Raw genomic sequence first — 27,768 nt, 5'->3', positions numbered from 1 at the left:
GAAAACAAATTGTTTACACAAGCAAGCTAACAGAGAAGAACTAAACACCCACGCTTCTTTCTTCAGGAGTTCCCCTGCTAGGAGTTTCTATGAACTCATTAATCTAGTGAGTAAGGAGAAACTTTTTAGTTCTAATTGAACGGGTCTTGACATGACTACTGATGCTGCTGAGGAAGGAAAGTTTGGTTTTGATCATCCCCCTATTCACCTGGGGGATCAAAAAAAGTTAGATGAGGGAAAAGTGCTCATCCCAAAACCTAGGGAAGACCTTCATTCCTCCTAGTCTGGAAGAAGACAGCCTGGGAGAGGCTTTAAGCTGTTCTCCTTACTGTTGGAGGCAGCTGGTGCTGTGGCATCAGTTCCTCCCTGTTTATCCGTGGGCTGTGTGTGTCCTGGCCTTTCAATGGATTGGAGGAAAGAGGCAGATGAGGAGTTATTAGGGTGTGATGATCTTGGTCCACCTTCTTAAATACAAATGTGATGGAGGAAGAGGAAGGGATGAGAAGGCTGCCCAAACCTGCATAAAGTGAAGGTGTTGTGGAGCGTGCATGGTGTCCACCGTATGGTGGAAGGTGTCCCTGCCCATTGCAGGGGGGTTGGAACTAGATGGCCTTTAGGGTCCCTTCTAACCTGGACTGTTCTGTGACTCTGTGAATGTGAAATCCTGCCTGCCTTCTGGGATCCTTATGCAGATGGCTTGGGAAAAAGGGGTAGAAAAGGAGAGCAGCTTTAGTAGGAAGTAGAAAAGAGTGAAAGCTGAAAAGCAGGAGGATTGGGTGGTGGATGGAAACCTTACAGGTTCAGGGAGGGAAGCTGGCAGAGTCATGAGGCTTCATCCCCAGGGGTTCAGCTGCAAGACAAGCTGGGTGGAGGGGCTGTGGTAGGGAAGTCTGGGGCTGCTCAGGATCAGCAGAGTGTGGGGATGGTGCTAGTGAAACGGAAAGAGGCTTGGGAAAGCAGCAGTAACCTTTGCACTGCTAATGAATTGACAAGTCAGCTGTGACAGAAGCTGATGGGGTTATCAGAGGGAAGAGTTGCAGGGAGAAGTCAGAGGGAACAATTGTCCTTGGGAGGAGGATCAAGGAGAGCAGCACGAGGACAGGAAGGGTGACCTGTGCTTACGTGACTTTAAAGTTACACAGGTTGGGACCCGAGCCAGGAAGTTTGGTTGAGGCTGACATTGCCAGTCCCATGGTGAGTATATAGAAAACAGGAAGAAGAGTGGAATTGACTTGAGACAGATATTTCAACAGTCATCAGTTTTGAATTTCCTGGGTTCCATTGCTGTGTGTCATAACCTTGTTTTTAACTATTTAATATTTTTTCCATAAAGAAATAGGATGGAAGAAGAAACATTTAAGACTGTTTATCAGAGTCATATGTTATGACTGATTTTTCTCTTTTGTTTGGTGAACATATATGTAGAAACTAAATTGTAGATTCTAAATATTTAAATATTTGTAACTCTCTTGTTCCTCAGAAAGAAAACATCTCCACTTCCCCAGTCCCACAGGTAAGCAGTAGTTCAGTAGTTGTATGAAAAAAAAGAAAACTTAATATTTCAGGGCATAGATGGTCCAAGCTGTGCATTAGTTTTATAGAACAGTCACTCTTTATAACCAGTCTTATAGACCTGATCATTATGAGGAACATACAAATGTCTGAAATGATTTTGAGAATTTAAAATGACCTCCTGATTTTTCCAGATAGGTCAGGTAGGGACAATACCATGGATTATGCTGTCTGCAGACTTGTTTCTGAAGAACTGTTATATTGCCCTATTCATGCCTCCCATCTGCCCCCAACCTGATCCTCTAGCAGGCAAGAAATTAAAAGACTGTGCAAATAGAGTTTTTCCCTCCAGCATTTGACTTGTGGTTTTGTTGTGGTTTTTAACCTCCTGGTAACACAAAATAAGTGTGGGCATTTTGTCTAGGCATTCCATCTGATGTGGTGTGTATGGCACAGCTGGCAGGACAGTGGGAAGGTGTGCTGTGCTTGTATCCTGCTTGCTGTGTTGGCACACTCATGCAGCAGTGAGCTGGCACACGTGGCTGGCTCAGTCTGCTTTTTCCAGTCTGTATTTATATTCCAGTGTGGCTCAGGAACAAGTGACACATTCTGAGCCCAGCAGTGGCTTTCCCTCTCCATAACACAGGTGAGCAGTGCTGTGCTGGTACTGCAGAAGTTTTCAAGTTTTTCTAGTGAAAATAGTATCTTTTGTTAATTGAGGAATAAATATTCTGCTTGGTACTCAGCTTCATGGTTTGCTGTGTTTGTGCACCCTTGAGGGTGGGGAACCACACTGGACATGTGCTACAAGAGTTGCTTCTTGAAGCAATCAACAGCATTCTTCAAAAAGTGGTAGTGAGTGCTGAGTGAATAAAGAAGCAAACTGTCCATCATGTCTGATGTCCAGCTGTTTAAAATAAACAGTGCAACCACAAAAACTTGCATGTGATCTTCCTCATACAGTCTGTTGGATTGCATTAGCCTCTTAGTCAGAAAGCACTAGTGCAAATACAGCTAATGACATGCAGATATAATTGTTATGAACAGAAAACCAATCCACACCTGCAGCTGGAGTGCTCTCAGGCTTGTCACTTGGTGCTGACCTGGTGTGGTTCAGGATGTGGGATGCTTTGCATTCTTAAACAGGCAGCATGGAAATGGATCCTTTCAAGGTCCAAGATTTTCAGTGGCTTCACACTAGCTGACCCACAGCTCTTGGTGTACTTGCTTTAGGGGGCGAAAAATCAGCTTCATTCACTGCAATTTTTCCCCATTTGTTTAAACTTGGATAAATGTTTGCATATCACTTACTCAGTGAGCTGCCCAGGGTATGTTTAAACATTTTCCAGTGGTAGATAAGTAATAGTTGTGGTTTGTTTAGTCAGGTTGTCCCTGTGGAACAAACATACATCCAAATTTGTATTCCTCCTGTTGATGTGTAGCTTCAACAGTACATTAATTTGTTTGCTCCAAGTTTAGGTGTTTTTTCACCCAGTTTGTGTGTGTGCTCAGGTGTGTGTCATTTGCTAATAAATGCAGAGTTAAAGTCTGATTTATTAATTATTTAAGCTGATATTATGCTTTTTTACTTAGTGCTTCCTTTTGAGTTATGGCAATTTAGCAATTGCTGTGTGATGAAACGTGAAAACGGGTTTTGGAGTGGTGAAGGGCTCCCACCTCTGTGTGAAACTAAGTAAGAAAAATTAGGGCTTTTCCTCCAATATCTTAGTATTGCAAAAGAAGAAAACAAAAAAAAAAAAGCCCAAACCCCACCAAAGATAATACCCAACCTCCCCAACACACACTTCCCTGTTCCTTCCCCTTCCCACTTTGTGCTGTCTTTGCAAAAAGCAGAGGTTGGAAGGGCCTTGCAGAGTTCAGCTAGCCCAGCCCTCCCTCCAGGCTGATCAAGAGCTCAGGAGCTTGTCCCCCTCCTCTGGTCACAGCTTTCTTCCCTCTGCACATGTCCTGGTGACAGTGAGGGGTCCCTGTGGTGCAGTGTCTGGAATTGTCACTGCTGAGTGGTTCACTGCTCCAGAATACCCTCTGGGGTAGGGCAGTGCTGTTCTCAGTTTTCGTGTGGAATGGAAACTAACTGCACATCCAAGTTCTCACTGAATGTGAGGCCCATTTCTTAAATCACAGGGGTGCATTAACTGCCATGCATAGGCCAAAGAGGGCACATATGCCTCTTGAAATCCCAAAACATCTTTCTCTTAAGAGATGATGCCACACTGTTTAGGTTTGTCTCCTTGACACTTGTGTACATAGTGTTTGGTATAAAGCCTGAGGTTTTGTGGTCCACAAAATAACTGTTTCATGTAATATGCTAAAAGTGTAAATAAAGAAGAAAGGGTGAAATTGTTCCTAACTAATGCTAAGGGCTAAACTGAGAAGTGTCCCAGATGATTGCATCTTCGTAGTTTTGGTTAAGAAATTCAAGTATTAGCCTTTACCATGGACTCAGCTGAAGTGAAGTACTCTGTATTTATTTAACTTAGGCTCAGAGGAAGAGCAGCCTGTGTGCTGAAAATGAGCAGCTGCTGTCACTGGGAGCTATCCAAAAAACAAGGTGCCAAGTAGTGCAATGCATTTCTGATAATCTGGTTCCTTAGTTAATAGCTAAACCATTAGATTAGTGGCACAATTTACATACTATCTTTCTAATGTGTCATGAGGACAATGAGCCCAAGGTCAACACTGGAATAAAGAGAGGGATGTTTGCTCCCTGGTTAATCTGAGGTGCACAGCATAAGCTTTTAAATGGAGTTTGGAATATCAGCCTGAGGGTCTCCTGATCTTACAGATTCCTCTTGCACACCATTTAGTTTGCTGTGCCAAGCTCATTCCAGTAATTATGGCCATCAGTGGAAATCTTTTTGTTGGTTCCATGAAATGCAGGATGTAGTTTCTTTGGCATTGGCTGCCTCCTGAACAGCAGTTTACTTTGCAAAACATTTCATAGGGAATAATGAAACCATTGCTTGCTATTTTAAGGAGTTATTTTATTACAAGGAGATACCTATTAAGCATATTGGTTATGCAACAAACACAACTAAAAATGCTATTGTGTTAGAATTAAAAGAAGCTATATTTTTGTCATTGTTCATGGTGTAGAAACTATTTAACTTTTTTTTGTTTTGTTTTGTAGTAGTAGTAAAGAGCCTGAAAGATTTTTAGGGTGTTAAAAAAATTACAGCTTTTACCGTTCTTTTAAGATCACTTTTCTGTCTCACAATCCATGTCTCATATTTACTCTTAAGGTCAAACAACTTTTAGATCTGTCTGCCTTTTTGCCCATTTGTTGCTTGAGGTAAACAAATGCAATAATTTTCAATTAATTATGTGAAGAAGAATTTATCAAAATAATTTGTGTTCCCCTACACTCTGAAAAAAAAATTGTTCTTACTGGAAATCAGCTGAAGCTTTTCTGGAAGCACTGAGCAAAACGAGCACAAGCTTTGATGCACATAATACTCTGCCACAGGGGAGAAATGTTTTAAGGTGGGACAAGGGGGAGTGGCTTCAAACTGATAGAGAGTAAGTTTAGGTTAGATTGGTTTTTGGGAAGCAGTTCTTCCCTGTGAGAGTGGTGAGGCCCTGGCACAGGGTGCCCAGAGAAGCTGTGGCTGTCCCTGGATCCCTGAAGTGTCCAAGTTGGACAGGGCTTGGAGTAAGCTGGGATGGTGGGAGGTGTCCCTGCCCACAGCACAGGGCTGGAATGAGACCCTTTAGGTGTCCAACCCAAGCCATTCTGCAGTTCTGTGGTCGTGGAAGTACATGAGTAGATAGAAGTGTTCAGGCTCTCTGAGCCATCAAAGTCAGGTCTCTTCTCCCCCCTTCTGCATTGAGGATTGTCACCTCTGGCAGTGGAGAGAACAGAGCTTTGTTTCCATGCCTCTGGTGAGCTAGGAATTTAGCACTGGAACCATGGTACAGGGGAGAGCTGCTTTTCCCAGGTGCCTAAAATAAGCCATGTGCATGTCCATCTGGATGCAGGTGCTGAACCCCATGTCCCTTTGCATTAAAGTGTCACTGTGAATTCTGGAGTTTCTCTAGATCGTGAAGCTAATGTTGTAATTAAAGCAGTTACTTTTTCTTGCTTCTTCCAGGAAGTGCAGCACTATGTTAGATTTTGTTAGACATTTGAAAACACTTGTGAATATTTTAGTTTTTATTATATAGTGTTTTTTGCAGGAATAATATGTGGAAATTACAGAAATTCTGCAAGAAACACTAGTTTTTGTGAGGTATCTAGGCCAGGGAATTTGGGAAGAATAGAAACCTTCTGAAAGGTTATCCAAATCAAAGTCAGTCTCTTCCTAAATGTATTTCTCTGACATTTCCAGAGGCATAACAAGAGATGAATGTATCAACAAACAATCATTCTCTTATAAGACATTGGGTAGTATCCTCCATGACTAAATGCTGTGCCAGAGGAAATGACTTGGGGTTTTATTCCTTTTCAGTAATGTGGAAAGTATGCCATGGGAGCAAGCAGGAAGAGGTTGTTTAGTGGAAGAGAGGAAGAAGAAACTTGGGAAGGGGTGCAGAGAGCCAGTGCTAGCAGCAAACAGAACTCTCCTGGTAGCGTGCAGTGCTCTGCAAAGCCTGAGGATTGGCTTTTCTGAGGCATTCAGTGTTTGCATAGCTGCATGCTCCTGCTGGAAAGAGTGATGCCATGTCTGCTCATGTTGGTGGAGCAGAGCCAGGCTGCTTCTTGTGCCCTGTTCAGATGGGATTTTCAGATGCTTTCATTTCTGAATTTATGGCTCCACAGATAAAAGAAGTGGCTTCACAGCTGTGAGTGAGACAGTGGATCTGCCCAAAATCTGATGGGACTTAAAACCTCTCCTGAGAGTGCTGTGCTAAAACAAGTTCAAAGTAATAACTCCTCTTTATCCTTTAGTCTCATAAAAGGCTGCCAGCAAATAGGATCTGGAATCAAGAGGAAAAAATAAGCCTGCAGGCAAAAGATGAGTTGAGGCAGGAGTGATGACTGGCTGAAAGCAGATGTAGAAAGATCAGTGGGTAAGTCTGGCAGTGATGTTCCCACTTTAGGCTGACTCCAATGATTATGCCCTGACTGAAGCAGACTGGATCACAGCCCTGGAGGTCAGTCTGTCCAGGTGGCAGTTCCTTGTCACAGCCCTGCAGGTCAGTCTGTCCAGGTGACAGTTCCTTGTCACTGCCCTGGAGGTGGGTCTGTCCAGGTGACAGTTCCTTGTCACAGCCCTGCAGGTCAGTCTGTCCAGGTGACAGTTCCTTGTCACAGCCCTGGAGGTGGGTCTGTCCAGGTGACAGTTCCTTGTCACAGCCCTGGAGGTGGGTCTGTCCAGGTGACAGTTCCTTGTCACAGCCCTGCAGGTCAGTCTGTCCAGGTGGCAGTTCCTTGTCACAGCCCTGGAGGTCAGTCTGTCCAGGTGACAGTTCCTTGTCACTGCCCTGGAGGTCAGTCTGTCCAGGTGGCAGTTCCTTGTCACAGCCCTGGAGGTGGGTCTGTCCAGGTGGCAGTTCCTGAGCTTGGTGGCTTAGTGCTCTGTGAGGTGCGGTGTCCTGGGAGAGCTGGGTGTGATTTAAGGGCGTTGTTGTGTTAAAAGGGAGATGAGCAGCATGATACAGTTTACCTGTGACCCCCTCATTGCCTTTGAAAAGTTGGGAGTGATGCTATTCCTGTTTCCTTTGCAGTTTTTGGAGACGCTATTGTTTCCTGAAGAGGATTGCAACAGTCTTGGCCCTTCTGCCTGCCTGTAGGGAATGTCTGTCTTTGTAAGATCTTTCTACATCGAGGGCACAATTACTGGCTGCCAAGCACTCACTGACATCATACCGGTGGCTTTCTTCAGGGAGCAGCTCACACAAACACATTATGTTCAGGTAGCAAGGACAGAAGTATAAAGAGTGCTTGAAGGAAAAGGAGGGTGAGGGAATTTTTAATACTTGCAAGGTTTTTTTAAACTCTTTGTGTAAAATGGCAAAATACAGAAATCCACCAGTGTGTAAAGAGTGACTTGCCATTTTTGCTGTATGTTGTACTTGTATTCTACAAGTAACGTGCCCTTGCATTACTTGAGTTAAAAAAAAAAAAAAGACTGTTATCCCTTTCTGCAGCCAGAAGAATGATGGAAATTAGAATTTCTCTGTACATAATCCCCTCACATTTTGCTTGTGGATACAGCTGTGTTAACACAATGCAACATTTGAGCTGAGAGATCTGCCAGATCCTGGCACCAGTGATAGTTTGCAGACTGAAGGTCTTATTTGATAGATTTTCAAAGTGATACTGTGCTCAGTTGTATCTGTGTTCCTGGAAGGAGGCTTGCAGTCAGCTTCTCAGAGGAAATACTTTCAAAAGGAAAAGTTGAATTTTGCCAAGATTGGGATAAGGTCAGAGTAATTGGACAAACCAGGGCTTTGTAGGTTAGAGATGAGCACAGCCTGCTCCCTGGGACTGGCAAAGGCACCAGGAGAAGAGGAAAATGAACTGCATGAGGATGAGGGCGTTTGCTGGAAATCTGAAGTATGTTGTATATCTCTTGGCATATTGTCAAGTGTCATACTGTCATATTGAGCAGGGTGGGGATTTTTTTACTTTTTTAAATTAAATAAAATGTATTTGTCCTTACCAACAAATACCAAAGAGCCCCGCACTGTTTCCCATTGTGATTTTTGTCAGAAATACTGAAACCCACTCAAACATGAAACATTATTTATGTTACCCTAAATTAGTTTGAAATTATGTTGCAACTACGAAAGGTGTCTGTGTGGAGCTGAGAAGGGCCCAGCTGAGGTTCAGAGTTCAGGTTCTACAGATAGCAGTAATGTTGTATAAATAGTACAGTAATAGAAGTTTAGAGCTCCAGAACCTCTTCCAAGTGAAATAAGCAGTGGTTTTATTTGAGGCTTTCTTCTGACTGGAGTCATACTACTCTTTGAAGGGCAATAACTGTGTATTTGTGTGTATTTGTGTGTTTTCCTTCCTCTGTATGTTTGAGTGGAGAGTGTAGAAATCCCAGAATGGTCTTCTTTTGGTAATAGGATTGCATGCAGACATCCTTGTGGTTAAATTGAAAAAAATAAATAAATAATTGAAACCCATGAGATTTCCTGTGAAGAGGTTGTTGTTTGCAAATGGAGTGATTAATGACTGAGACTAAAGATGTACAGACAACTGCAGGATCTTGCTCATAACCCTCTGATGTAACTCCTTTAAACTCTGGGTTTTTTCCCTGTGTCATTTAATTTGGTGTTGCCATTAAGGGAATAGGATCATCTTGGAAATTTTTTGCTTGTTCTAATATTTTTGCTTGTTTGTTTCTTGGGTCTCCCTCTGCCTTAACACTCTCAGGTGCAAATTTTCTTTCCAGAATTGATCTAAAGAAGACTTTTTTTAAAAAATACAATTTCTTATGCTCCCCAGAGGGGAAGAACTGCTCTGTACTCATATGTATGTGGCAAATGAAGAGACAGAACTCAACTCACCTGCAAAACCACCCACTTCACTGAACATCATCTCTTATGGGATTAGTGCAACCAAGTTGTTTAGACACACTTGTAGGTAAAGAAACACAGTTCACAATTCTTAGAGCTTCACCAGGAGTGTATTCTTTAAATATTCTGATTTAGGAAGAAAGTTGGAATTTTTTATTTTTAATTTTTTCCCAGCACTGTTTTTTGTTCTGTCTTGCTCATCCTCTAGTGTTTGGTTTTCACAACAATGCAGAATTCAAGATTTTTTTTTCAGCCTTCAAGGTCTGCAAACCCTGCCTGGAAAACAGGCAGGTTCCTGAGCTTCCTGGCATGGCTGCTTTTTAACCAGAATCCAAGTGGAAAAATGTAACCTTTTCTAGTGCTCTTGTGGTGGGTCCTCTGGATACAAGGCAGAACTATTTAAAGCTTCCTGCTACATGTTAAAACTGAAATGTTTCTTTTTTCCTGCTTGTACCTCTCAGTTTCTCATCTGCTTTTGCTTGCCAGGCTTTTTAATTTAACCTTTCTTTCATTTAAGCTCCTCCTCCTGCCTTGGTCTTCCTTAGCTGTGTCAATTCTTTCTCCTAAGGCATTAGAGGGAAGCAGAAGCACGTGTGTGTTTGGTGTGGTGTATAAAATTAGGTTTTTACCTGCCAGCATTCTCTGTCCCAGCTGCTTTGTTCTGTTCCATCTCCCTCTGCAGCCACACCACTAGATTTGGCTTTCACTGCTGCTGGCAGCCATTTTTATTTTAATTTCTGCTTGTATCAAATCAAAAGCTGTGTCTCTCTCTACTCTGTAATATTTTGCACTTGCATTATTTGCTCCTTTTACTTCCAACATAACTTCCTTCTATATGCTTGGAAAGTGTGTGGGCAAGGAGAAGAGTTAGGTCCTTTAAATACAGTTACAGCTCACCTGTAAAAATCCCAGAAATACTTTTTAGCCATGGAATTGACTCCTGGTTAGTTCAGAAGCTGATTCACAAATTATTGGTGTGAATTAGTTGTGACCTTAGAGGAACTACTCTGCTTTCAGATGGAGATCACCCTCCTGATATTCCTCCCCTTCTGATGCATTAGTGTATTGTCCTGGGTGTTGAATCGTTCCTTCAGTTTACCTGACAGCAGAAAATGCTGCTTCTTCCTAACTTCACCTTCAGTTCCTGACTTGAGTATGACTCAATTGCATTTTAGAAACTTGAAGCAGCATTTCTGGGGGTTGTTTGGGCTTTTTGTTGTTGGTTTTTGTTGGTTTTTACTTTAATGGCAGAGTGTTTTCTCCCTTCTGGGTGATTTTAAACTGTTTTTTCCCCTCCTTCCCTGATAGGTCCTGTAAATACTGTAATATTTGAGAGTGGATTGTAATGACATCTAACATTTTGTTCTGTTTGTACTGCAGACTGAGGTCAAGTAAACAAAGAAAGCAATCATTATGTTTTAGCATTCTTTTTTAATGAGCACATTAAAATCCAGTCACAGCTACAGGATCAGCTGTGAAAAGAAGGGAGAGATACAGAACTCTGAGTAGCACTGTATTTTTGAAGCAATTTATGGAAAAATAATGGACTGAAGAGATATTTCTGGTAGGAAAGAAATGGCATGATGTTGTTGATGGAAAGGGTTTGGCAGAAGGCTTGTTGTGACTGTTTCTGTGGATTAGAATTGCAGAGGAATTTCCTACAGACTGGACTAACCATTACAAATATGTGTCTGCTTCTAGGAGATCAGTGGAGTCTTCTCAGGGAAGATGTCTGTGACAATGAAAACCCGTTGTGTGGACAAAAGAGGAAGTTTCTTTAAGGTAAATGGGACATTTATACAGAACATAAAGTGTGAGGCTCAGTGTGAAGGGAGCACAGCAGAATGTGCAGTACTCTCTGTGATACATAGTAAGCCTTTTCTCTAAAACGGGAAGTACTTCTTGAGCATTTCTTTTTACAGGCAGATCTGTCCCTAGATTTCCCCCCAGTATTTCACATGTTTATTTTTTCTGTACACGGAATAGAATATTTTGTGTAAAATAGGTTATGGCTTTCTTTGCTGCTAATGCTGAGAACATAAGCTTTATTATAAAATTATTGGAGCCTTCAAAAACTGGATTTGTGTCCCTTAAAGCTGTGGTTTATGATTTCCATTACTGGACTGAAAATTGGTTTAACTTCCTTGCCTATTTTGAGAACAATTGGCATCCCAAAAAGTCAGGCTGCAGTTTTCAAAAGATGACTGAATCCTAAACTACATGCCAGAGTGGCAGTGGCTGCCTTCATGGGCAGGGTTTTGCTTAAAAAAAAAAAAAAATTATTCTTCTGAGCACTGAATTAACTTACTGGAATTGTATCCTTATGATATTCATCACTTGCTGTAGCTTCTTCCAGTGAAAGATGCTAATGCCTGCAGTCTTGGTGTGCTGCTGTTTCCATTCCTTCTCTTCCCCTGGGGCAGCGGTTTCCCTTAGGGCAATCTTTGGGAAATGATCAGTGCTGCAGTGACATCGTGTGTTCCTTTTGTCTTGCCCAGCAGTTCAGTGCCCAGCAGCTACCAGGGTCATCCAGCAACAGGAACCAGCTCTCAGTTCTGCAACACTAGCTTCAGCTACCTCTCATAACTCAGGAGTACAAACATCAGCCTTGCTGGTAGCACTGCACAGCCAAACAGGGAGAATAGCCCTGTTTTTCCAATCACAGCAAGGAACTGTAGTTCCAAGAAATATCTCTAGGTTGTCTCTTGCGTGTATCCTGAAGGTTTGCACTCCCATCCTGATGCCAGATGGGACTGTAAGCAAGCAGCCAGTCATTTTCTGCAGTCTTTTGGGATCTCCTTGTGTGATTCTCAGGTAGAAAATAGGTGCTGGAACAGCTGTTTTGTTCGTGATGATGGGGATATAGTTACTCTAATAGTTAGAAATGCAGTCTGCAGTCTGTCCAGGCAATTTCAAGAAGCATTGTCAATTAGACAGCTAAGGTCCTAAATTTCCTTAAGGACATGCTGGCAGGGAAATAGATGCCTCCAGGCTGCTTTTCCAGACCTCTCACCATCCCTGGGAAGCTGCACTGTTGGACCATGGTTCTGAGCACAGAGTGTGGGACTGGAAGCTGCAGGCAGTCGGGATGCCCAGCCTGTGTGTGTACAGTGGAATCACCTTTTTGTTTCCTCCCTTTGCCATGTGAGCAGAATTGTGACAACAGTTACATTTGTTTGCTACAGCTGAGCTGTAGCATACTTGGCACATTAGATTTTTGAGTTTGCATTATTTTAATTTGCCTTGTCTGTCTGTGTTTAGGAGACCTAGTAATCGGTATATGGCCTTTTATCCCTGCTAATCTGTTCTTCAGAATGCTGTCCCCTCTACTTGTATGTGGCTCTCATGTTGTGCTTGTTAATTTGCAGTTGCCTAAGAAACCTTTACCACGCTGGTAGGCAGATTCTCAGGGCACTTAAATCTTCTTAAGGAAGTATCTTACCATACTCAGCAACATTTGCCAGAAAAATTGCTGACAAGTACCAGTTGGGAAATTCCAACTTTATCTTTTTTTTCTGGTTCTTAAGTAGTTCTCATTGTTGCAGCTTCTACCAATCTCTTAGTTTTTTTATGGCTATTCTTTGACTGTTAGCACACAAGGAAAACAGTGTTGTCCCCATTTTAGAGCAGAAGTCTAGTTTTAGAGGCTAAATTCTGTGGACTCTTCAGAGGCAGCATGTAGTAAGAATGAGACAAAGATGAGGTTAGTCTTGGATAATTCTGGGACTGAACAGCTTGCCAGTGGTTACAGAGAGAGTCTCTGGTAAGGCAAGAGGCTGAATATATGTCTCTGACAAATGTGCTCTTTACTGAATTATCCTCCTTCTCATCCAATTGTTCTGGTGTTTACTGAACTGGCATCAGAGTTTTTACACAGAGTTTTTTATACAGAGTTTTTACAGTGAAGCTTTTCTGTTCCAAAACCAAGCATCGGGTAAAACTTTGTTTCTGATGAGTAAGACACTGAGCAATGTCAGTGGCCCTGAGAATTCCTAGCTCACTGTGCAAAACACCCAGAATCTGCAGCCATGTATCAAAGTACTGGACTGTGTTCAGAGGCTTGCCCAAGTCCAGAAGCAGCGTTCCCAGTCGGGCTCGTCTCTGGCTCTTGGCCACCTCATCACACAGGGCCCTCTGTGAGGGCTGCTACGTTCTGCTTATCAAAACAGGAAGGAAAAGATGGGATGCCAGAGAGGATGCAGGTCTCCAGAAAGAGTGAAAAATGAGATGCTGGCAGGAAGGGGGAGTGGTGGGTGCTGAGGCTGGTTTGTCCAGGCTGATACTGAGCTCGCCTTCTTCAGCCCCTGTCCCCATGCCAGATTAGCAGCACCCATCTTACCTTTTCCTCTTGAGCCCTTGTGAATCTCAGGGCTTGGAAACATTCTGCAGTGGTCATCTTGGCTGACCCTCTCAGTGCCTTCTCAGAATGATGGAAGTTTTGTTAATTCTCTGCACAAGCTTATTTTACATTTCAACATAAAAAGCAGAAGTTCAGTTGTCACGCATTTTTTTTCCTAAAAATGTCTGGGAACAGACATCAAATCAAAACCACCTGTCTTCTTGTGAACAGCAAACTCTTTGAGTCAAGTGGGTAATAAGAGCTGTAGATATGCTGGGCTTCTGGGAGAGGCACTGTCTATATCTGGTCCTGGGTGTGAGCTTTCCCTGGTGCACAGCACTGATGTGAGTGTCAGTGGAGAGCTTCACAAATGTGGCTGGAGCCCCTTGGGAGTGAGCTGCTTCTGGTGCACACACTGGCTCTGATTTTTGCTGCTTGTGCAACATCCTGAATGATGCAAAGCAAAATAGGTGCTGTGTTGTGGTGAGAGAAGGCTGGGATGCTGAGGTGCCATGTTTGTGGCCTTTATGTAGGAGTTTCACTGTCACCCTTGCCAGCTCCCTAAAGCTGAGCTCAGACTTGTTGAGCTCTGAATCAATTGACAATAAGCAGAGCATGGTGTGTTATGAAAGGAAATGCTGTGGTTTAAGATGTTTGCATTTCATTATTTCTTTCATGGATGCTAGGAATGTAAACAGTGAGTACATGGGTATTTGGCAATCTAGTGTTTAGGATAGATTTGATTAGACAACACTGTAGTGGGCTGCTATGTGAATTCATGTTGCCTGAGTCATAATTATTGTTTGGGTTTACAGTGGTTATACTGTAGTGTCTTTTGAATTTACAGATCAGTGCTTTATTAGAAATAAATTCCAAAGGAAAATCATTACTAAAAAAATATCTGTTTTATCATGTTATATAAGATCTCATTTTATTTTTGTTTTTTAAGAAGTACTGATTAATTAACCACCTGAGAGGATGTCATACTTCCAAATGCATTTTTCAGGTAAACTTCCTCTTTCTATAGCATAGCATGGTAGTATCTATTTCACAGACCTAAACAGTCCCCAGCAGATTTCTTCTGATTACTTTTTAAGTCTTTGGGCTCACTTATGCTGTTTTGCACTAACAGTGGTTTCTGAAAAATGTAAACATCCACTTCAGTTCCATTTTCCTTTGGAAGTTGTCTCTTACTATGTTGATTTCAAGTCTGTTGGATCAAAGGGTTGAGTTTTCCCATTATTTCCAGCCAAAGAGGTACCACACTTGTTGCAAATAGAGAAGTCTTTTTGAACAATTCCAATATTTTTAGCCTTGCACTGAAAAGGCAGAGCCTTCTGCTGCTGCTTGTTTCCTCAGGGCTGGAGCTAATAATAGTGCATAGTCAGGATCCTTCCTGCCTTTGTAAAAACTTGTTCTTAACATCTCATCTTGTACGATGCAGTCACGTGTGCCTCGTGTAACACCAGGGGTTTCATTGATCCTAAATACTGAGAAATGCTGTCAGGAGTACACCCTAGGTTATTGGATGGAAAAATAACAGTATGTGTCAGTTAACTGGATACACAAATGATGCAGCTCCATAAGGCTTTCTTTTCTTAAATTGAAAGAAGAGCAACTTTTGTTTTGTCATTAAACAGAAAAACAAAAACTCTCCAACAACAATGTTTAGTGCTGGAGAATTAAGGCATTACTTTGTTCTGGCCAAGATGTGCCAAAGAAACCAGCTCATCCACACATTGCCCTGGTTGTGCACAGGAAATCATTCCATCACACAGGTCTTTATGAGGTTTTTCACATTCAGTCAAAACCCAGAGAAATTCATTGGTTCAATGTTCACTGGTCCCAAGGTCTTAGTATTTGGTTTCCTACTGGTTATTGATCCATTTGCCTTTAATGTTAATTAGTTTGCAGTCTTCATTCTCTTATCTATCCCTTCCCAGACCAGGAGTCTCTGTGCTGGGGTGATGTTTGGAGTTGACATTGGTTAATGGTTGTTATCTTCTGTGTATCTTTGTGCTGCTCCCAGTCTGCTGACATGTTAAGCTCACCAGGCCTTAAGTGGTGGAACAGTCCTTTGAAAAGAAACTTCAATTCCTTTCCCCCTGGACAAAGGCAAACAAAACCCCTGAGCTGTGACTTGGACTGAAAAAAGCCCTTAGGGTGTGGGTAATGGTAATTCATTCTAATAAAAGGTTCATTTATTGGAGTTGGCCAGTTTTAAGCAGACTAAAACTTTTTATGAATTGGTTGGAATAATGCTGCTCAGGAAAGGAGTGTGGATTCATGAGGTGGAGGAAAAATTCCAATGTCACTATTTAGGAAAAGGATGCCTGCAATTCCTTGAAACTGCTGCTGTACTGAGCTGCCTGCCCTGAGTGGGACTTGGACTCATACCTTCAGGGCAGCTGCAAAGACTGTTCTGACTTGGACCCCAAAGCTGGTTTTCCTTCATGTTTTGTCAGGGTTTTGGGTGGGTGTGATGTGCAGGGGTGGTGGTAGAGATCATTGCATCACTGCAAACCTTTCTTTAGGTTCCCTCCCAGCAGGAGAGAGGGAGCCCTGCTGGGGTTTGCAGGTTGTCCTGGTGTGGCATGACAAGCAAACTTGGTGCATTGGCTACCAAGAAATGTTCAAGAGAGCAGGCTTTGCAAAGCTCATTGGATTCTGCTCAATAAAATGGTTCCTTGAAGTCTGGCTAGCAAATTCTGCATTTCTCAGGATACAACCTTACTGCTAATCTTGCCCACCTTAAAATGTGTGTTTGCCCTCATAGCCAGAGTTAGGTTGGTGTTCTACCTGAGCTGAAGGGTTGCAAGGCAATTCTTTTTTAATTGACTTGTTGTGTTCAGATGGAATCCAAAACCTAATGTGAAAAGCAGCCACCCACTCCCTTCTTGCCTCATTGCTTTTCATCCTCCACCATATCATAATGCTGGCTTAGAGTCACTTCTGAGACAAAATCCTTGCACATGGAATTCTTCTAATTTTTTTTTTTTTTTTTTTTTTTTTTGAGAAGGTAAATGCTACAAACAGTTAAATAATTCAGTTCTTGTAGGATGTTGTATAATACACAGAGGCTGCACATTTAATCCATTTAAATTAAAAGGCTGGCCAAACTGGAAGGTTTTGTACTGGTACAAAACAGGATTTAGTCTTCCTCTGAGAGCCTTCATATGTGGCCCCAACCCTTACTTGTTCCTTTGCAAGGGGAAGTCCAAGTAGGATGCGATTTTACAAAAAAAGAAAAAGTTTGTAATCTCTGGTGACTAAACTTGCCCTGGCTTCTTTTCCACGCCTCTTCCACTCACTTGATGTCATACTATTTTTGTCCCTTTCCAGCTCATTGACACAATTGCCTCAGAAATCGGAGAACTGAAACAGGAGATGGTACAGACAGATCTCACAGTGGAAGATGAAGCTGCTGATTGGCAGAGGTGATTAAAATGTTTATTTCATGGTTCTGGAGGGTCTGCCATGACAGGAATGTTTTCATTGTGCTTTCTTCTTGGGTGGCTTATGTCCTAGCACTTTTCTCCCTGGCAGCATAGGAGGTGTAGATGACCTTGCTCTTGATCCAAGGAATTTCCCTTTGTGCAGGAGATTCAGTTGTTTGGTATATTTGCCTTAATATCTTCTAATTGCAACTGAGCTTCACTTCTACTTCCTTGTTAAAAACCTTGGCTACTGATGGATGTCTAAAGCAGGAAACTAATAATATTATTACCATTGTCTGTGGCACAGCTTTGCTTTCATAAAGACAAAATGTCCATTGCTTCAAGCTCTCTTTGAAGATTTAAGATACAAGGCCATGATATATTTATGCTCTGAGGTTAGGAAGTAAAATATTGACTGCTAGGAGCCTGATGCATATGTGGGTTGTGTGTTTAAGTTAATTTATATATGAGTAACTTGGGCATTAAAAAAAAAGTTGTACCTTATACCTTGAAGAGAGCAGAATGGGACCCCAGCATTTTGGCTTTTCTTGAGCAGTAACATCTGCTGAATTCACATCTGGAGAATAATCAATATTTTAGTTGTGTTAACAAGAGTTTTAGGTGAGTTAACAATAGAGCACATTTATGCACTTACTTGCAATATTTGTTGCAAGAGGAATGCACCCAATGTAGGTGTTGTGTTTTATCTGAGTACATGGTCTTGGCCAGCCCTGGAGCTGGTAGGCTTTGTGCTTCTAGCAGTGAGTTAACAAAGTGGAAAATTGACTTTAGAATTGCATCCAAGATTTTTAGCTCTTTTTCTTCCTATGAATTCTATTGAAATGTGCAAGAACTTACTACAAACCATATATAGCTTATTTTCAAAAACATTAAGCAGCATCTTTGTTGTCCAAGTGGTAAAGAATGTAAGACAGTTGAACTAATTGAAGTCCTTGGCTATTGCCCTGGTTGAACACTACTCAATTTTTAAAGCTTTTGAGAGCACAGCTCTTTTAGAGGGGTAGAAAGAATACTTTGTTCATTTTGTGAATCCAGCTAATTTACTTCAGAGATCATCAGCTACTTTTCAGTTAAGAAAAGGTTTCTTGTATCTTTGAATACATCATATGCATGAAAGGCTAAGGTGTACTGATTCTAAAATCTTGGTGGAAGCACTTAGCTGGAAATAGTCAACTAAACCTCCCCATTTTACAGATCTTGAGTTTTTATTTTTACCGATTTTTTTAAAAGGATTTTTAATCTTAACTTGTTGACTGCAAAATATTGGTTTAACATATGTAAGTAAACCTAACATAAAAAAGTGAATAATGCAATTGACATGAAAAATAATAACAGCCATCAAAAAATTATTTTCTGTCACTTCAAGGTGATAATGTGAAATATGAAGTCTGAATAAATGAGCTAAAGTCAAACCTACTGTGACTACAAAATTCTGAGCTGCATGCTTCTATGTAAGGAAGAAGTTGTATCAAAATTGGTATAAATGATGTAATTTCGTTATGCACTGACACCTTTTTTTTTGTTATAGAGCTGGAGAGCAAGATTATAGTAATTTCAACAAAGTTTTTCCAGAGTTCTTGTTTAAATTAGACACCTCACAAGGCTTTGTTTACTGTAATAACTTGATTTCTTTGTAGTTAATTTAATCTTGGCAATTGAGGTAGTTTATTGTGTGTTCTGGTGTTCAGAAGTTGGTGTTTTGATATGACCTTTGGATTTGCATCTAGGAAAATTTGAGCTCAATGGAATGTCCATTTTCCTCACTCTTTTTCCACCTTAGCAGGTATCCACAGACACCCAGAGCAGTTCTGGAAAGGCAGCAGTTGCAGAGTTCTCAGCTGAATTCAGAAAAATAAGGACATGAAGTTGCATGTCTGCAACCTTAGCATTGTGGTGTGGGATTTTTTTGTGGTTGTGTGGTGACTTTGAGATTTGTACTCCTCACCTTCTGTACCCCTTTATTCTGGGCTCATCTTTCCTTTTAATATATATGGCCCAAGTAATATCACAAATGATTCAAGGGCTTACCACTTTGGCTTGTAAATATGTAAAAACCAGGCCAAAAAAAAAAATAAAAAAAGCCTTGCAAAAATGTGTTTTAAGATGGACTGTTTCAGTATCCCACTTTTTTGATGCCTGGCCTTTTTCCCAGTGCAGACATTTATCTCAATAATGCAAATGAGTGGAGTTGTCAGAAAAGGGAGTTAGTGGGGCAGGTTTCTGCCCTGCTGTTCCAGTGACCTTTGGAAGAGTAACAAGGGAGCTTCTGCATGCAGTGGCAGCCCAGGAGCCTGTGGGACAGGACTGGTGGCACCTGGGTGGTTTCTTAGGAGCCCCCAGGCACTTGTGTGAATGTCCAGGAGGGGCTGACACTTGCTGCTGTCCCTCTGCACAGCTCCAGGCTCCCCAGGCACTTGGTGCCTGTGGAATGGTCCAGGGATGCTCTGCTGGCTGCAGCAGCTTGTTCCCTTCCTGCTGTGTTCCCAGGGAAGGAGCAGGGGCAGAGCTTTGCTGCCTGCCTTGTGCCCTGCACAGCCCTCACCTCAGCACAGCCATCCTCTGTCCTGCACAGAGAGCCTTCTGTTGTTGCTGGCAGCTGGGCAAGTAGCCAGAAACCTTCTGCCCAGCTGCCCTGTCCTGTTCTTTCAGCTGGAGTGGGTGCAGGAGGAAGTTCCCAGTGGCTCTCTGCCCCTCCCAGCTGATGCTCAGTATGACTGTATAGACTGGGCTGGGGCCAGTCTGTTAGATTTACAGAAATCCAGGCATTTTGCAGTGGATGGTCAAGCTGAGTTAACTTTGGTGGGGCTGGAGCAAGGTTCACAACGTGACCAAGGATCCTCCTGGTTGCACTTCAGCCTGTTCCTTGTCTTTTTTACTGTGGGCTATGTCTAATCAGGATGCAGCACAGCATTGTTTATCTTGGCAGTTATCTCTCTGTACTTCCCATGTGTTTATGGGTGTTCTCAAACCTAAGGAAACTTGCATGAATCATGTGTTTTCTTCAGTTCATTGTGAGTAGTGTTGAAACCTACCTTTCCCACTGAAGAGGAACTGTGTAGCAGTCCTGAATTAAAGCAGACCATCCATTAAGGCTGATTTGTGTTTCAATTTTGAGTTTAATGTCAGATTGTCTTTCATCAGGAATATTTTTATTTTTTTTCAAAATCCCAAACAAATAACAGCAACCAACCGACCAAACGTCCTCCAACCTGAAAATAAAACCAGGAGAGGAATTTAGTTTTTGCATAATATACAGCATATTTTGCTAGTAGTTAGGTTGCAGCAATTTCTTATTCTTGTTCAGTACATTTGAGTTCATCTGTTGCTCATGATTTCAAATAGTTATTCTTTCCATGCAATTGTTTCCAAAGTAGTTACACACACATCCCAGTCCCAAATAATTTTAGTCTAACTCATAACACATAAGAAGTTTCGAGAACTCCCATGTGTCAGAGTTTGACTATATGCCTAATGCCCAGATCATTAATTAAAATTATTGTAAGAATGAAAAGCAAACTGGGAATATGATGCTCAGTACCACAAATAGGCTATCAAAACAGACCAGTGGGGTTTTTTTACAGCATTTGCTCCCAGGCTTTGGGAATGTGGTTTACCAGGTGTGGTTTTTCCAGAGTTCACCAGGTTAGATCTTTCTCTCTACCTCCTTCTTTATTATTTGGGGATAGGAAATAATTTTTTAAAAGTGTTTCCTATTCCTGTGTACCTCACCACAGGTTGCAGTAACATTCTGATCTAGCTGAGTTGCATCGGTGTTGTTGGAACCATTTCTGTTTAGGAATTCTGGTCATGATGGGATATTCATAATCTTTGGCTTATTTCTTGAGGGAGCAGAAGCAGCTGCAGCAAGGAGGTGCCTGTGTATGTAGGTCAGAGAGTTTCCTCCTTGGATCTCAGCATGTGGGAGGGATTGTGCACCCAAGTACCTGGAGGTTCCAAAACCCTGGTGGCTCCCCAGTGAAATTAGGCTGCTGTATTTAGTTTTCACCTCCTGACCAAAGGCAGTGGAAATGATTTATATCTAAGCTTGCAGCCAGCCTTGGTGCATAACTTACACTTTGCCACATCTCCCTTTGGTTTGTAATGCAGCTAACTGGCACTGAGGTGAGTGGGAAATTCCTGAGCAATATTTACTGGAGGCACAGCTCAGGAAAACACTTTTGTGGTTCATAATTTGACTTTCTGGAGATTCATCCATTGCGACACTAGGCTCTGCTGCAACTGGTTGAGAAGGGAGCCCAGTATTCCTACTGAGGCAGCTTCAGACCCAGTCATGACTGATGTAAAAAGTACTTCCCTCCTGCACCCAGTGTGTATTTTGTGCCTCTTGATGTCATGCTGGCAGTTAGTAGAAGCTTCTGACGCTTGTGGGCAGTGGGGGGAAATCATCTGTATTTTAATGCCTTGGAAATCTGAAAAGCATCACATCATAAATAAGCAAACAGAGGAAAAAAGAAAGGCAAATGCTGGTAATGGTAATTGATCCAGGTAATGAAAAGTCAGATGATTTTGCTTTTTCTTACCTGATCATGCATTGAAAGTTCTCTTCCCCATTTACTTTCCTCGCTTGCCCTCTCCAGAGAGATGCTGCAAGCTGCTGAACAAAGCCAGAAGAAAGCAGTTTGGTTGTTTGTTTTTTTCTGTTGTTTGGTTGGTGGGTTTTCATTTGGTTCAGCTTGTTTTCTTTGCTGTGGGTGTTTTTGCAGGGGGTGGAGAGGCTTTTTGTTTGTTTTTGAAGTATTCAGTGCTCCTGTGCTTGTGAGCTCTGTACCCACTTGCTGAGGGTACAGTGGCTGGCATAATGAGGATGGTAAATGCTGCAAGTGCAGCTTAGGGCCGTTCCAAAGCAGAATTGAGAGGAGCTGCACAGCACAGCAGGGAGGTGGAGCTGTGTTGCCCTCTGCTGCCCAGGGCCTCTCCTGCCACAGAAAAGGTCTGTAAAGAAAACAACATAACGTATCCTCTGCCTGACACCTCAGGGAGTCAGTCAAGTTTGCAGGGTGCTTTGTGGTTGATCCTGAATTTTGTCATCAGGAAGCTGTCACCAGAGTAACTGCTCCATAGTGATTTCTAGCATGGGAAGAGTCACAGGATGTACTTCTTGCTCAACAATGAGGAATTTGAACCAGCAACATGCGTGCACTTGTACTGGGTGTTCTGTATTATATGGAGGATGGTGAAGCTTTGCATAACAAAAGGAGTTTTCAGAGTATTCTGTTTATTTGGATTTTTAGTAACAGGAATCTGTAACCTTCAAGAATTGTACTTCATTACTGAATGTAGCAGTAACTTTAGATGCCCTGCCCCAAATTAGTTTTAATCATACATTACTTTGCCACATTCACACTTAGCTTAGCCTTTATTTCTCACAAAACACTCAATCCACAGCCAAAGGAATTTGTAGCATAAATATACAATTCCTTACTTGTTTCTGATCCTGGGAAGTGTAGTATTAATATGTGAGGTAAGGGACCTCTCATGGCAAAATGGAAAAAATGTAAATATTTACAGAACTTAGCGGGAGTATGATAAGAAGTGACTGCCACTTATAACATATTTTTTAAGAAAACTGTGCCTTAGGGAGGGTTATTTGGGGGTTTAACACTTTTTCTATTTTCTTCTTGGGTTTCTCATCTCTGTCTCACCTCTTCCCACTCTGACCTCTTAGCAGGGGGGAGCAAAAATGGATATGCAGCTGTGAAGGCAACAGAGCTGCTGGAGCAGAGACAGCAGTCTGGGCATAAGGTGAAGTGATGCTGGTTTGTGGACTTGTGTGAAAATAATCCCTCCAAACAGACAAAGGTCTTGTGTCTGGTGCAGTGATCACCAATAGGTAGTGGTCAGAGTACTGAACAGATTTTTCTGGCAGGCAGGAGAGAGCAAGATTTGCAGCATTTGCAATCAATCTTGGAATAAAAGTGTCTGAATTGCATAAATATCCTGGAAGACAAGTTTTTCCATACATCAGCACAGCAAAGAAGGCAAGTGAAATGTTCAGTCAATCATATCTGCACATACAATTGTACCTGAAGTGATGGCTGAATTTCTCCAGCCTCACAGAAGAATGCTAAGGCTTATCTTCAAGCTGGCTTTGAATTGAGAACCTTTAAAGAGAGTTTTTGTGTATGCTAAATACAAGAATTCTCAGCAGGAGAAGTACCAGCCCAGAGTGTCAGCAGAGCCATGAGCTTTGTGATAATTCTGTTTGCTGACGTGAGTGATTGTTCATAGGAGGTTAGCATGTCTAATTATTTTTTTCTAAATTTTCTACAGTCTAATAAAGGACATGGATAATGTCCCTCCTGAGAAAAATGATGTGAAAAGCTGCCCCCGGGACTCTGGGTATGACAGCCTATCCAACAAGCTAAGCATATTGGACAAGCTCCTCCATACTCACCCTGTGTGGCTGCAGCTTGCTCTGAATGATGCTGAGGCCATGGAAATTTTGCAGACACAGCCTCCTGGGGTAAGAAGGATCTCAGTTTCTTTGAGGACATGCTTTTCCCAAATGTTGTGCTGCCATTTTACACGCAGGTTTTGGACCCAGTACAGTAATGACCAAGTAAAACTGTGGTATGTTTTAGAGCAGACATCATGAGGTTGTTCTGATTCCTTTTTGTATATGATCTGTATTTATTCTGGCATCTGGGATAAAGCTAAAACCATGTCCTTCTGCCTTCTCCACAACAGATATTTCTGGTTAGGAAATCTGCAAGGCTGCAGAAGAAAGTAATCTCTCTGCGTCTGTCCAGTGACTGTGGGTCCTGCCTGAAAGAATTTGCCATAAAAGAAAGTACATACAGTAAGTTGTGAGTGGTGCAGTTTTGAGATGCTCCTAAGGTACATTTTCCCTGTAGGATGCAGGAGCATTCACACTGCTGAAAGCCACAGCAGAGGGTACCCCAAGTCGTGCAGATAATGTCGAGGGCTGGCTGTGCTGCTCTCTGAGGTGGGCTCTGGGAGTGGGGCAGGCACCTTCTGCCACAAGGAGGGCAGATATACAGAAACACTTGGGGCTGCTGCCCAAAAATGGAATGTTTCCATTGTGTACCTTGCTGAATCCAGGATTCATTTATTTTTGTGGGTAGTTATCCTCTTAGGAACTTCTGTGTCTTTTGTAGAAACACAGTCTGTAATCCTGTCTGCTTTCAATGAAATGTCCTTGCATTTCCTTGTACTCAAGGGACTGTTCCCGGATGCAACTTTGTCATCAGCTCTCTCTGTCTGCAGTTCAGGTGTGGGATGGGTTGTTGGGTTTGTTTTTGTTGGTGGTGGGTTTTGTTGTTAGGTTTTGGGTTTCTTTGTGTAATAGCTAAACGGATTTTAACCCTTTAGAACTGTTTCTGTTGCAAGATCAATGATTTCTTTATTTAATTCAAACTATATTTGTTCTTTCTCTTTTTAGTAGAAATGAGCGAATGTTAGCGCTCCAAATTGTTTTGAACCAATAATGCCCTCATATCTTTAGAAGGGAGGGTGTGAAAAATAAGTTTGAGATTTAGGAATGAACAAAGGAAGCTGCAGCTGGTGAGTGTATGTGGTGCTGAAACTGCAAGTGGAGCAAATATTTAATTTTAACAAGAAAGAGAAAAATGGAGAAAGTTACCAGCAATTTCAGTTAAACATCCCTGAAACAGAGAGTCTACCTTCTATTTCTCTTTGTAAACTGACATAATTTTAGTTGAGTTTCTTCCTTTTTTATCTCTCCCTCCCCTGCACCGAGGAACAAAAGGTTGATTCTGTGTGTCTGGTTTTAGTTCCAGTTACAAGCAAGGCAAGGCAAAGAAAAGAGAAAGTTGTCAGTAATAGTTGATCTAAGTGTGGTCTATGGCTGTGTTTATAGACTTGTTATACTAATAAATTCCCATCTAGAAAATAATTATATACTGTCTTTTATGAGCAAAATTCTTCCACAAGGGGGAAGTATTTACTGATAGTTTTAGCCGTTTGTCACAGCTGAGGTTTTAGACCAGAGGCAAAAGATCTGGATTGTTTCACTCTAGGAGCTGCTTCTGCTTGATCTGTGTAGTCATTGGGTGAGATTTGCTACTGGCATCAGAGAGAGCCTGAGGTAAATGTCATTATTACTGAGAACAAGTATTTGTATCAATAAGAAACAATGGTATATCAAGTGGGGAAAAAGGAAAGGCACTGCTCTTGTCTTCCTCTCCCCTCGTGCAAGGCAATGACATGCAGCAGAATTGGCAGAGTTTAAGGGTTTTCAGGTTAAAAGGTTTTCTTGGAGTGAATGAAAGTGTATCTCCCTCTGGGTTCTACACACCTAGGGTGAAGACAAGTGAGTAGAATAGAATTCAAGAGGAGGAAATAAGAGATTTAAAAATCAGCTGTATTAGTTACACTGGGCAAACAAAGCCTCAGTTACTGATTTGTTGTCTATCAGCAAAACATTGTGCAGGTCTCACCACACTAAATCTGTTTTACAGGAATTAGACCATATGCTTGGAATACAAAAAAGCAAACCTGCCACCCAGATTATCAGTATATTCTTGAAAATGCCTTCAGCAGGGATATGTACTCCTCTACAGAGTTGTTTTCTCTTAACCAAAGAGTAGCTAGTTTTAAAGTGAAAACTTCTTAACTTAATGCTAAAAATCTAGGATGTGTTTTATTAAACTGTTTTAAGAAACAGTGGATTAATGTGTGATTCTTTCTCATAACTTCCTTTGCAGCGTTTTCCTTGGAGGGGTCTGGAATAAGTTTTGCTGATTTGTTCAGACTCATTGCTTTCTACTGTATTAGCAGGTAAGATGGTGCTATGTTCCAAGTCACATATGCTAGAGAAAAATTTAAGTTTTGAGGACTTGGTTCAGCATGATATTTATGTTGCCAATCTGCAAATATTCCTGGGTAGCCTTAGAAGGTAATGGTAGAAATCAGAGGTGAGTCTTGGAAGCAAGTGTCTCTGTCTTACTTCATACTGATTATTGGGAGGCTGCTGTGATTTACACCACTTGTGAGGTGGTGCCAAGCTGAACCTTACTTGTGATGGTATCTTGTGATGCTTTCTTAAGTGCTGCATAGCTCATTTAAAAAACAATCACAAACTAGCTAGGAAAGTCCATTTCTTGGAATTGCTGGTGAAAAGAAATTTTGGACCATAATGGATAGATGTCAGATATGTAAACTGATTATGTCAGTTTAAATGGTGAATGACAAAAACAACCTTGTCAGCTTTTCAGTTTATGGTTGCCAAATTTGTTTTCCAGTTATGCAGAAAAAAAGTACCTGGCATTTTTGTCTTTTGTTTTCATTTTACTTAAGTTTGCTGGTGAGAATTTCCATACTGATTCTTGAGCCTTGTATTTATGCACAGACAGGACACAACAAACTGCACAGGTGCACATTTTCTGAAGGAAGCAGGGAGAGGCAGCTGTGATGGTCTCAGTCCTTTTTACTGCATCAAGGCTGCCAGTCATGCTGATCATGTGATGGTTTCTTGGGATGTGTGGGATGCTCTTGGGTTGCTGTGCTGGCTGGTTTAGTTTGTGATGGAGAATATAGAATAGAGAATATTTATTTTATATTTTATTTTATAAAGACCCACTGTCTGTGTTATAGTGGGTGGTTGGCTTGTTTGAAAACTTAAATTCAAAATTCATTCTGACACCAGTTGTGTAGGATTCTCATTTAATCTTAATTCTACGGGTACTTCTACTATAGATGTTGCAGTTTAGCAATATTTAGTTAGAATAAATATTTTATTCTGGAAACTGGAATAGCAGTTAACAGTGTATTCAGAAAGTAAGAAGCTTTTTTGAAGTGTTAGGGGCAGGTAACAAGTTTGCATCTCACTGATCTGCTTGTAGAAGACCAGGTGTAAAAGCTTCTGTTGGAAGGCAGAAAATCCTGGGTGGCTCTGTGGAAATGATCCTAGGGAAGGTCCTGGGCACTTGGCTGTCATTGACCCTTCACAGCACTCTGCAGTGTAAAGGAGCCCTAGGGTTGATAATGTCATGTTTAACTATGCTCTGTGTTTAAGGATCTTGCTACTTGCCACAGCTCAAGAAGAAAATAATCAGAGATCAGTCACTGCCAGTGTTCAAAAAGAAAGAAAAAAAAAATTTACAACTGTTGTAAATAGTTGTAGCTGTTGCTGAAAAGCATAATGGTTTTTCTCTTTGGAAACAGGGATGTCCTTCCATTCACACTGAAGCTGCCTCATGCAATTGCTGCAGCAAAGACAGAAGCTGAACTTGAAGAGATTGCTCAGCTTGGACTGAGTAAGTAGTTCTCTGCATAGATGTCCTTCCCTGTAGCTCTCCTGTAACACTCTAAAAATAGGCTGTATCAGTAAATAGTTGGTGTTGGTTAGTGATGATACAAATTCCATTTGGAAAAGCAGTTTCTCGTATTAGGAAGGCCAGACTTTCTTCTGGACAAGCAGTTGTGCTCTTCCTTCCTTCTGTGCCTTCTGTGATATTTTTGTTGGTGCTGTTTCTTTCTCTCTTCTTCTCTCCCCTCTCTGGGCAGCCCTTGGGTAAAGCAAATCTCACAGTCCCCACACAGAGGTGGATGTGGCTTCTGCTCCAAGACCTAATATGTGCATGCTCACATAACAGGCACTGGCTTTATCATTTATTGTGAGCAGAGTGTAGGAATGGAGGTCCCCTGGTAGTAAAACTTCTGTTCAGATTGACATGCAAACATAAAATGGTGAATTTTGAGACCAATGCCTCAATGAAGTGGCATATTTAGAAAATGAGGAGTGTGTATATAGGATGTGTAGCATGTACCCACAGGCAGGGGTTAGGCAAAATTTTAAAATACCAAAAAACTGCAAGGACTTGTCCCTGCATTGCTTGGCTGCTACAGCCAAACACAGGCTCATTGTAAAGCATACCTTGAGCTCAGAGGAGATGGATGCAAAGCCTGGTGGGATTTGAAACTTGGGCACCACCCAGATGAATCATTGAGCAACTCTACACTGAG

The 27,768-nt window shown here is 41.7% G+C and overlaps 1 protein-coding gene across 6 annotated transcripts in view; it reads left to right on the top strand.

The window, feature by feature from the left end:
- RIN2 (Ras and Rab interactor 2) overlaps window positions 1–27,768 on the top strand; it is a 57,093-nt gene that overhangs the window by 11,305 nt on the left and 18,020 nt on the right. For 5 of the 6 annotated variants that reach the window (XM_056486833.1, XM_056486837.1, XM_056486835.1 and 2 more), the window contains 6 exons: window positions 10,705–10,785; window positions 16,685–16,779; window positions 23,092–23,284; window positions 23,509–23,620; window positions 25,509–25,581; window positions 26,968–27,059. In XM_056486833.1, coding sequence (XP_056342808.1) covers window positions 10,732–10,785; window positions 16,685–16,779; window positions 23,092–23,284; window positions 23,509–23,620; window positions 25,509–25,581; window positions 26,968–27,059 — 619 coding nt within the window. In that variant the 5' untranslated portion in view covers window positions 10,705–10,731. The remainder of the gene's footprint in view (window positions 1–10,704; window positions 10,786–16,684; window positions 16,780–23,091; window positions 23,285–23,508; window positions 23,621–25,508; window positions 25,582–26,967; window positions 27,060–27,768) is intronic. The other variant, XM_056486836.1, reaches the window with a different exon arrangement.

This window comes from Oenanthe melanoleuca, chromosome 3 (genome assembly GCF_029582105.1).
Source record: "Oenanthe melanoleuca isolate GR-GAL-2019-014 chromosome 3, OMel1.0, whole genome shotgun sequence".
NCBI lineage: Eukaryota > Metazoa > Chordata > Aves > Passeriformes > Muscicapidae > Oenanthe > Oenanthe melanoleuca.
The sequence above is the reverse complement of the archived record's forward strand: the minus strand, read 5'-3'. Positions and strand labels throughout refer to the sequence as shown.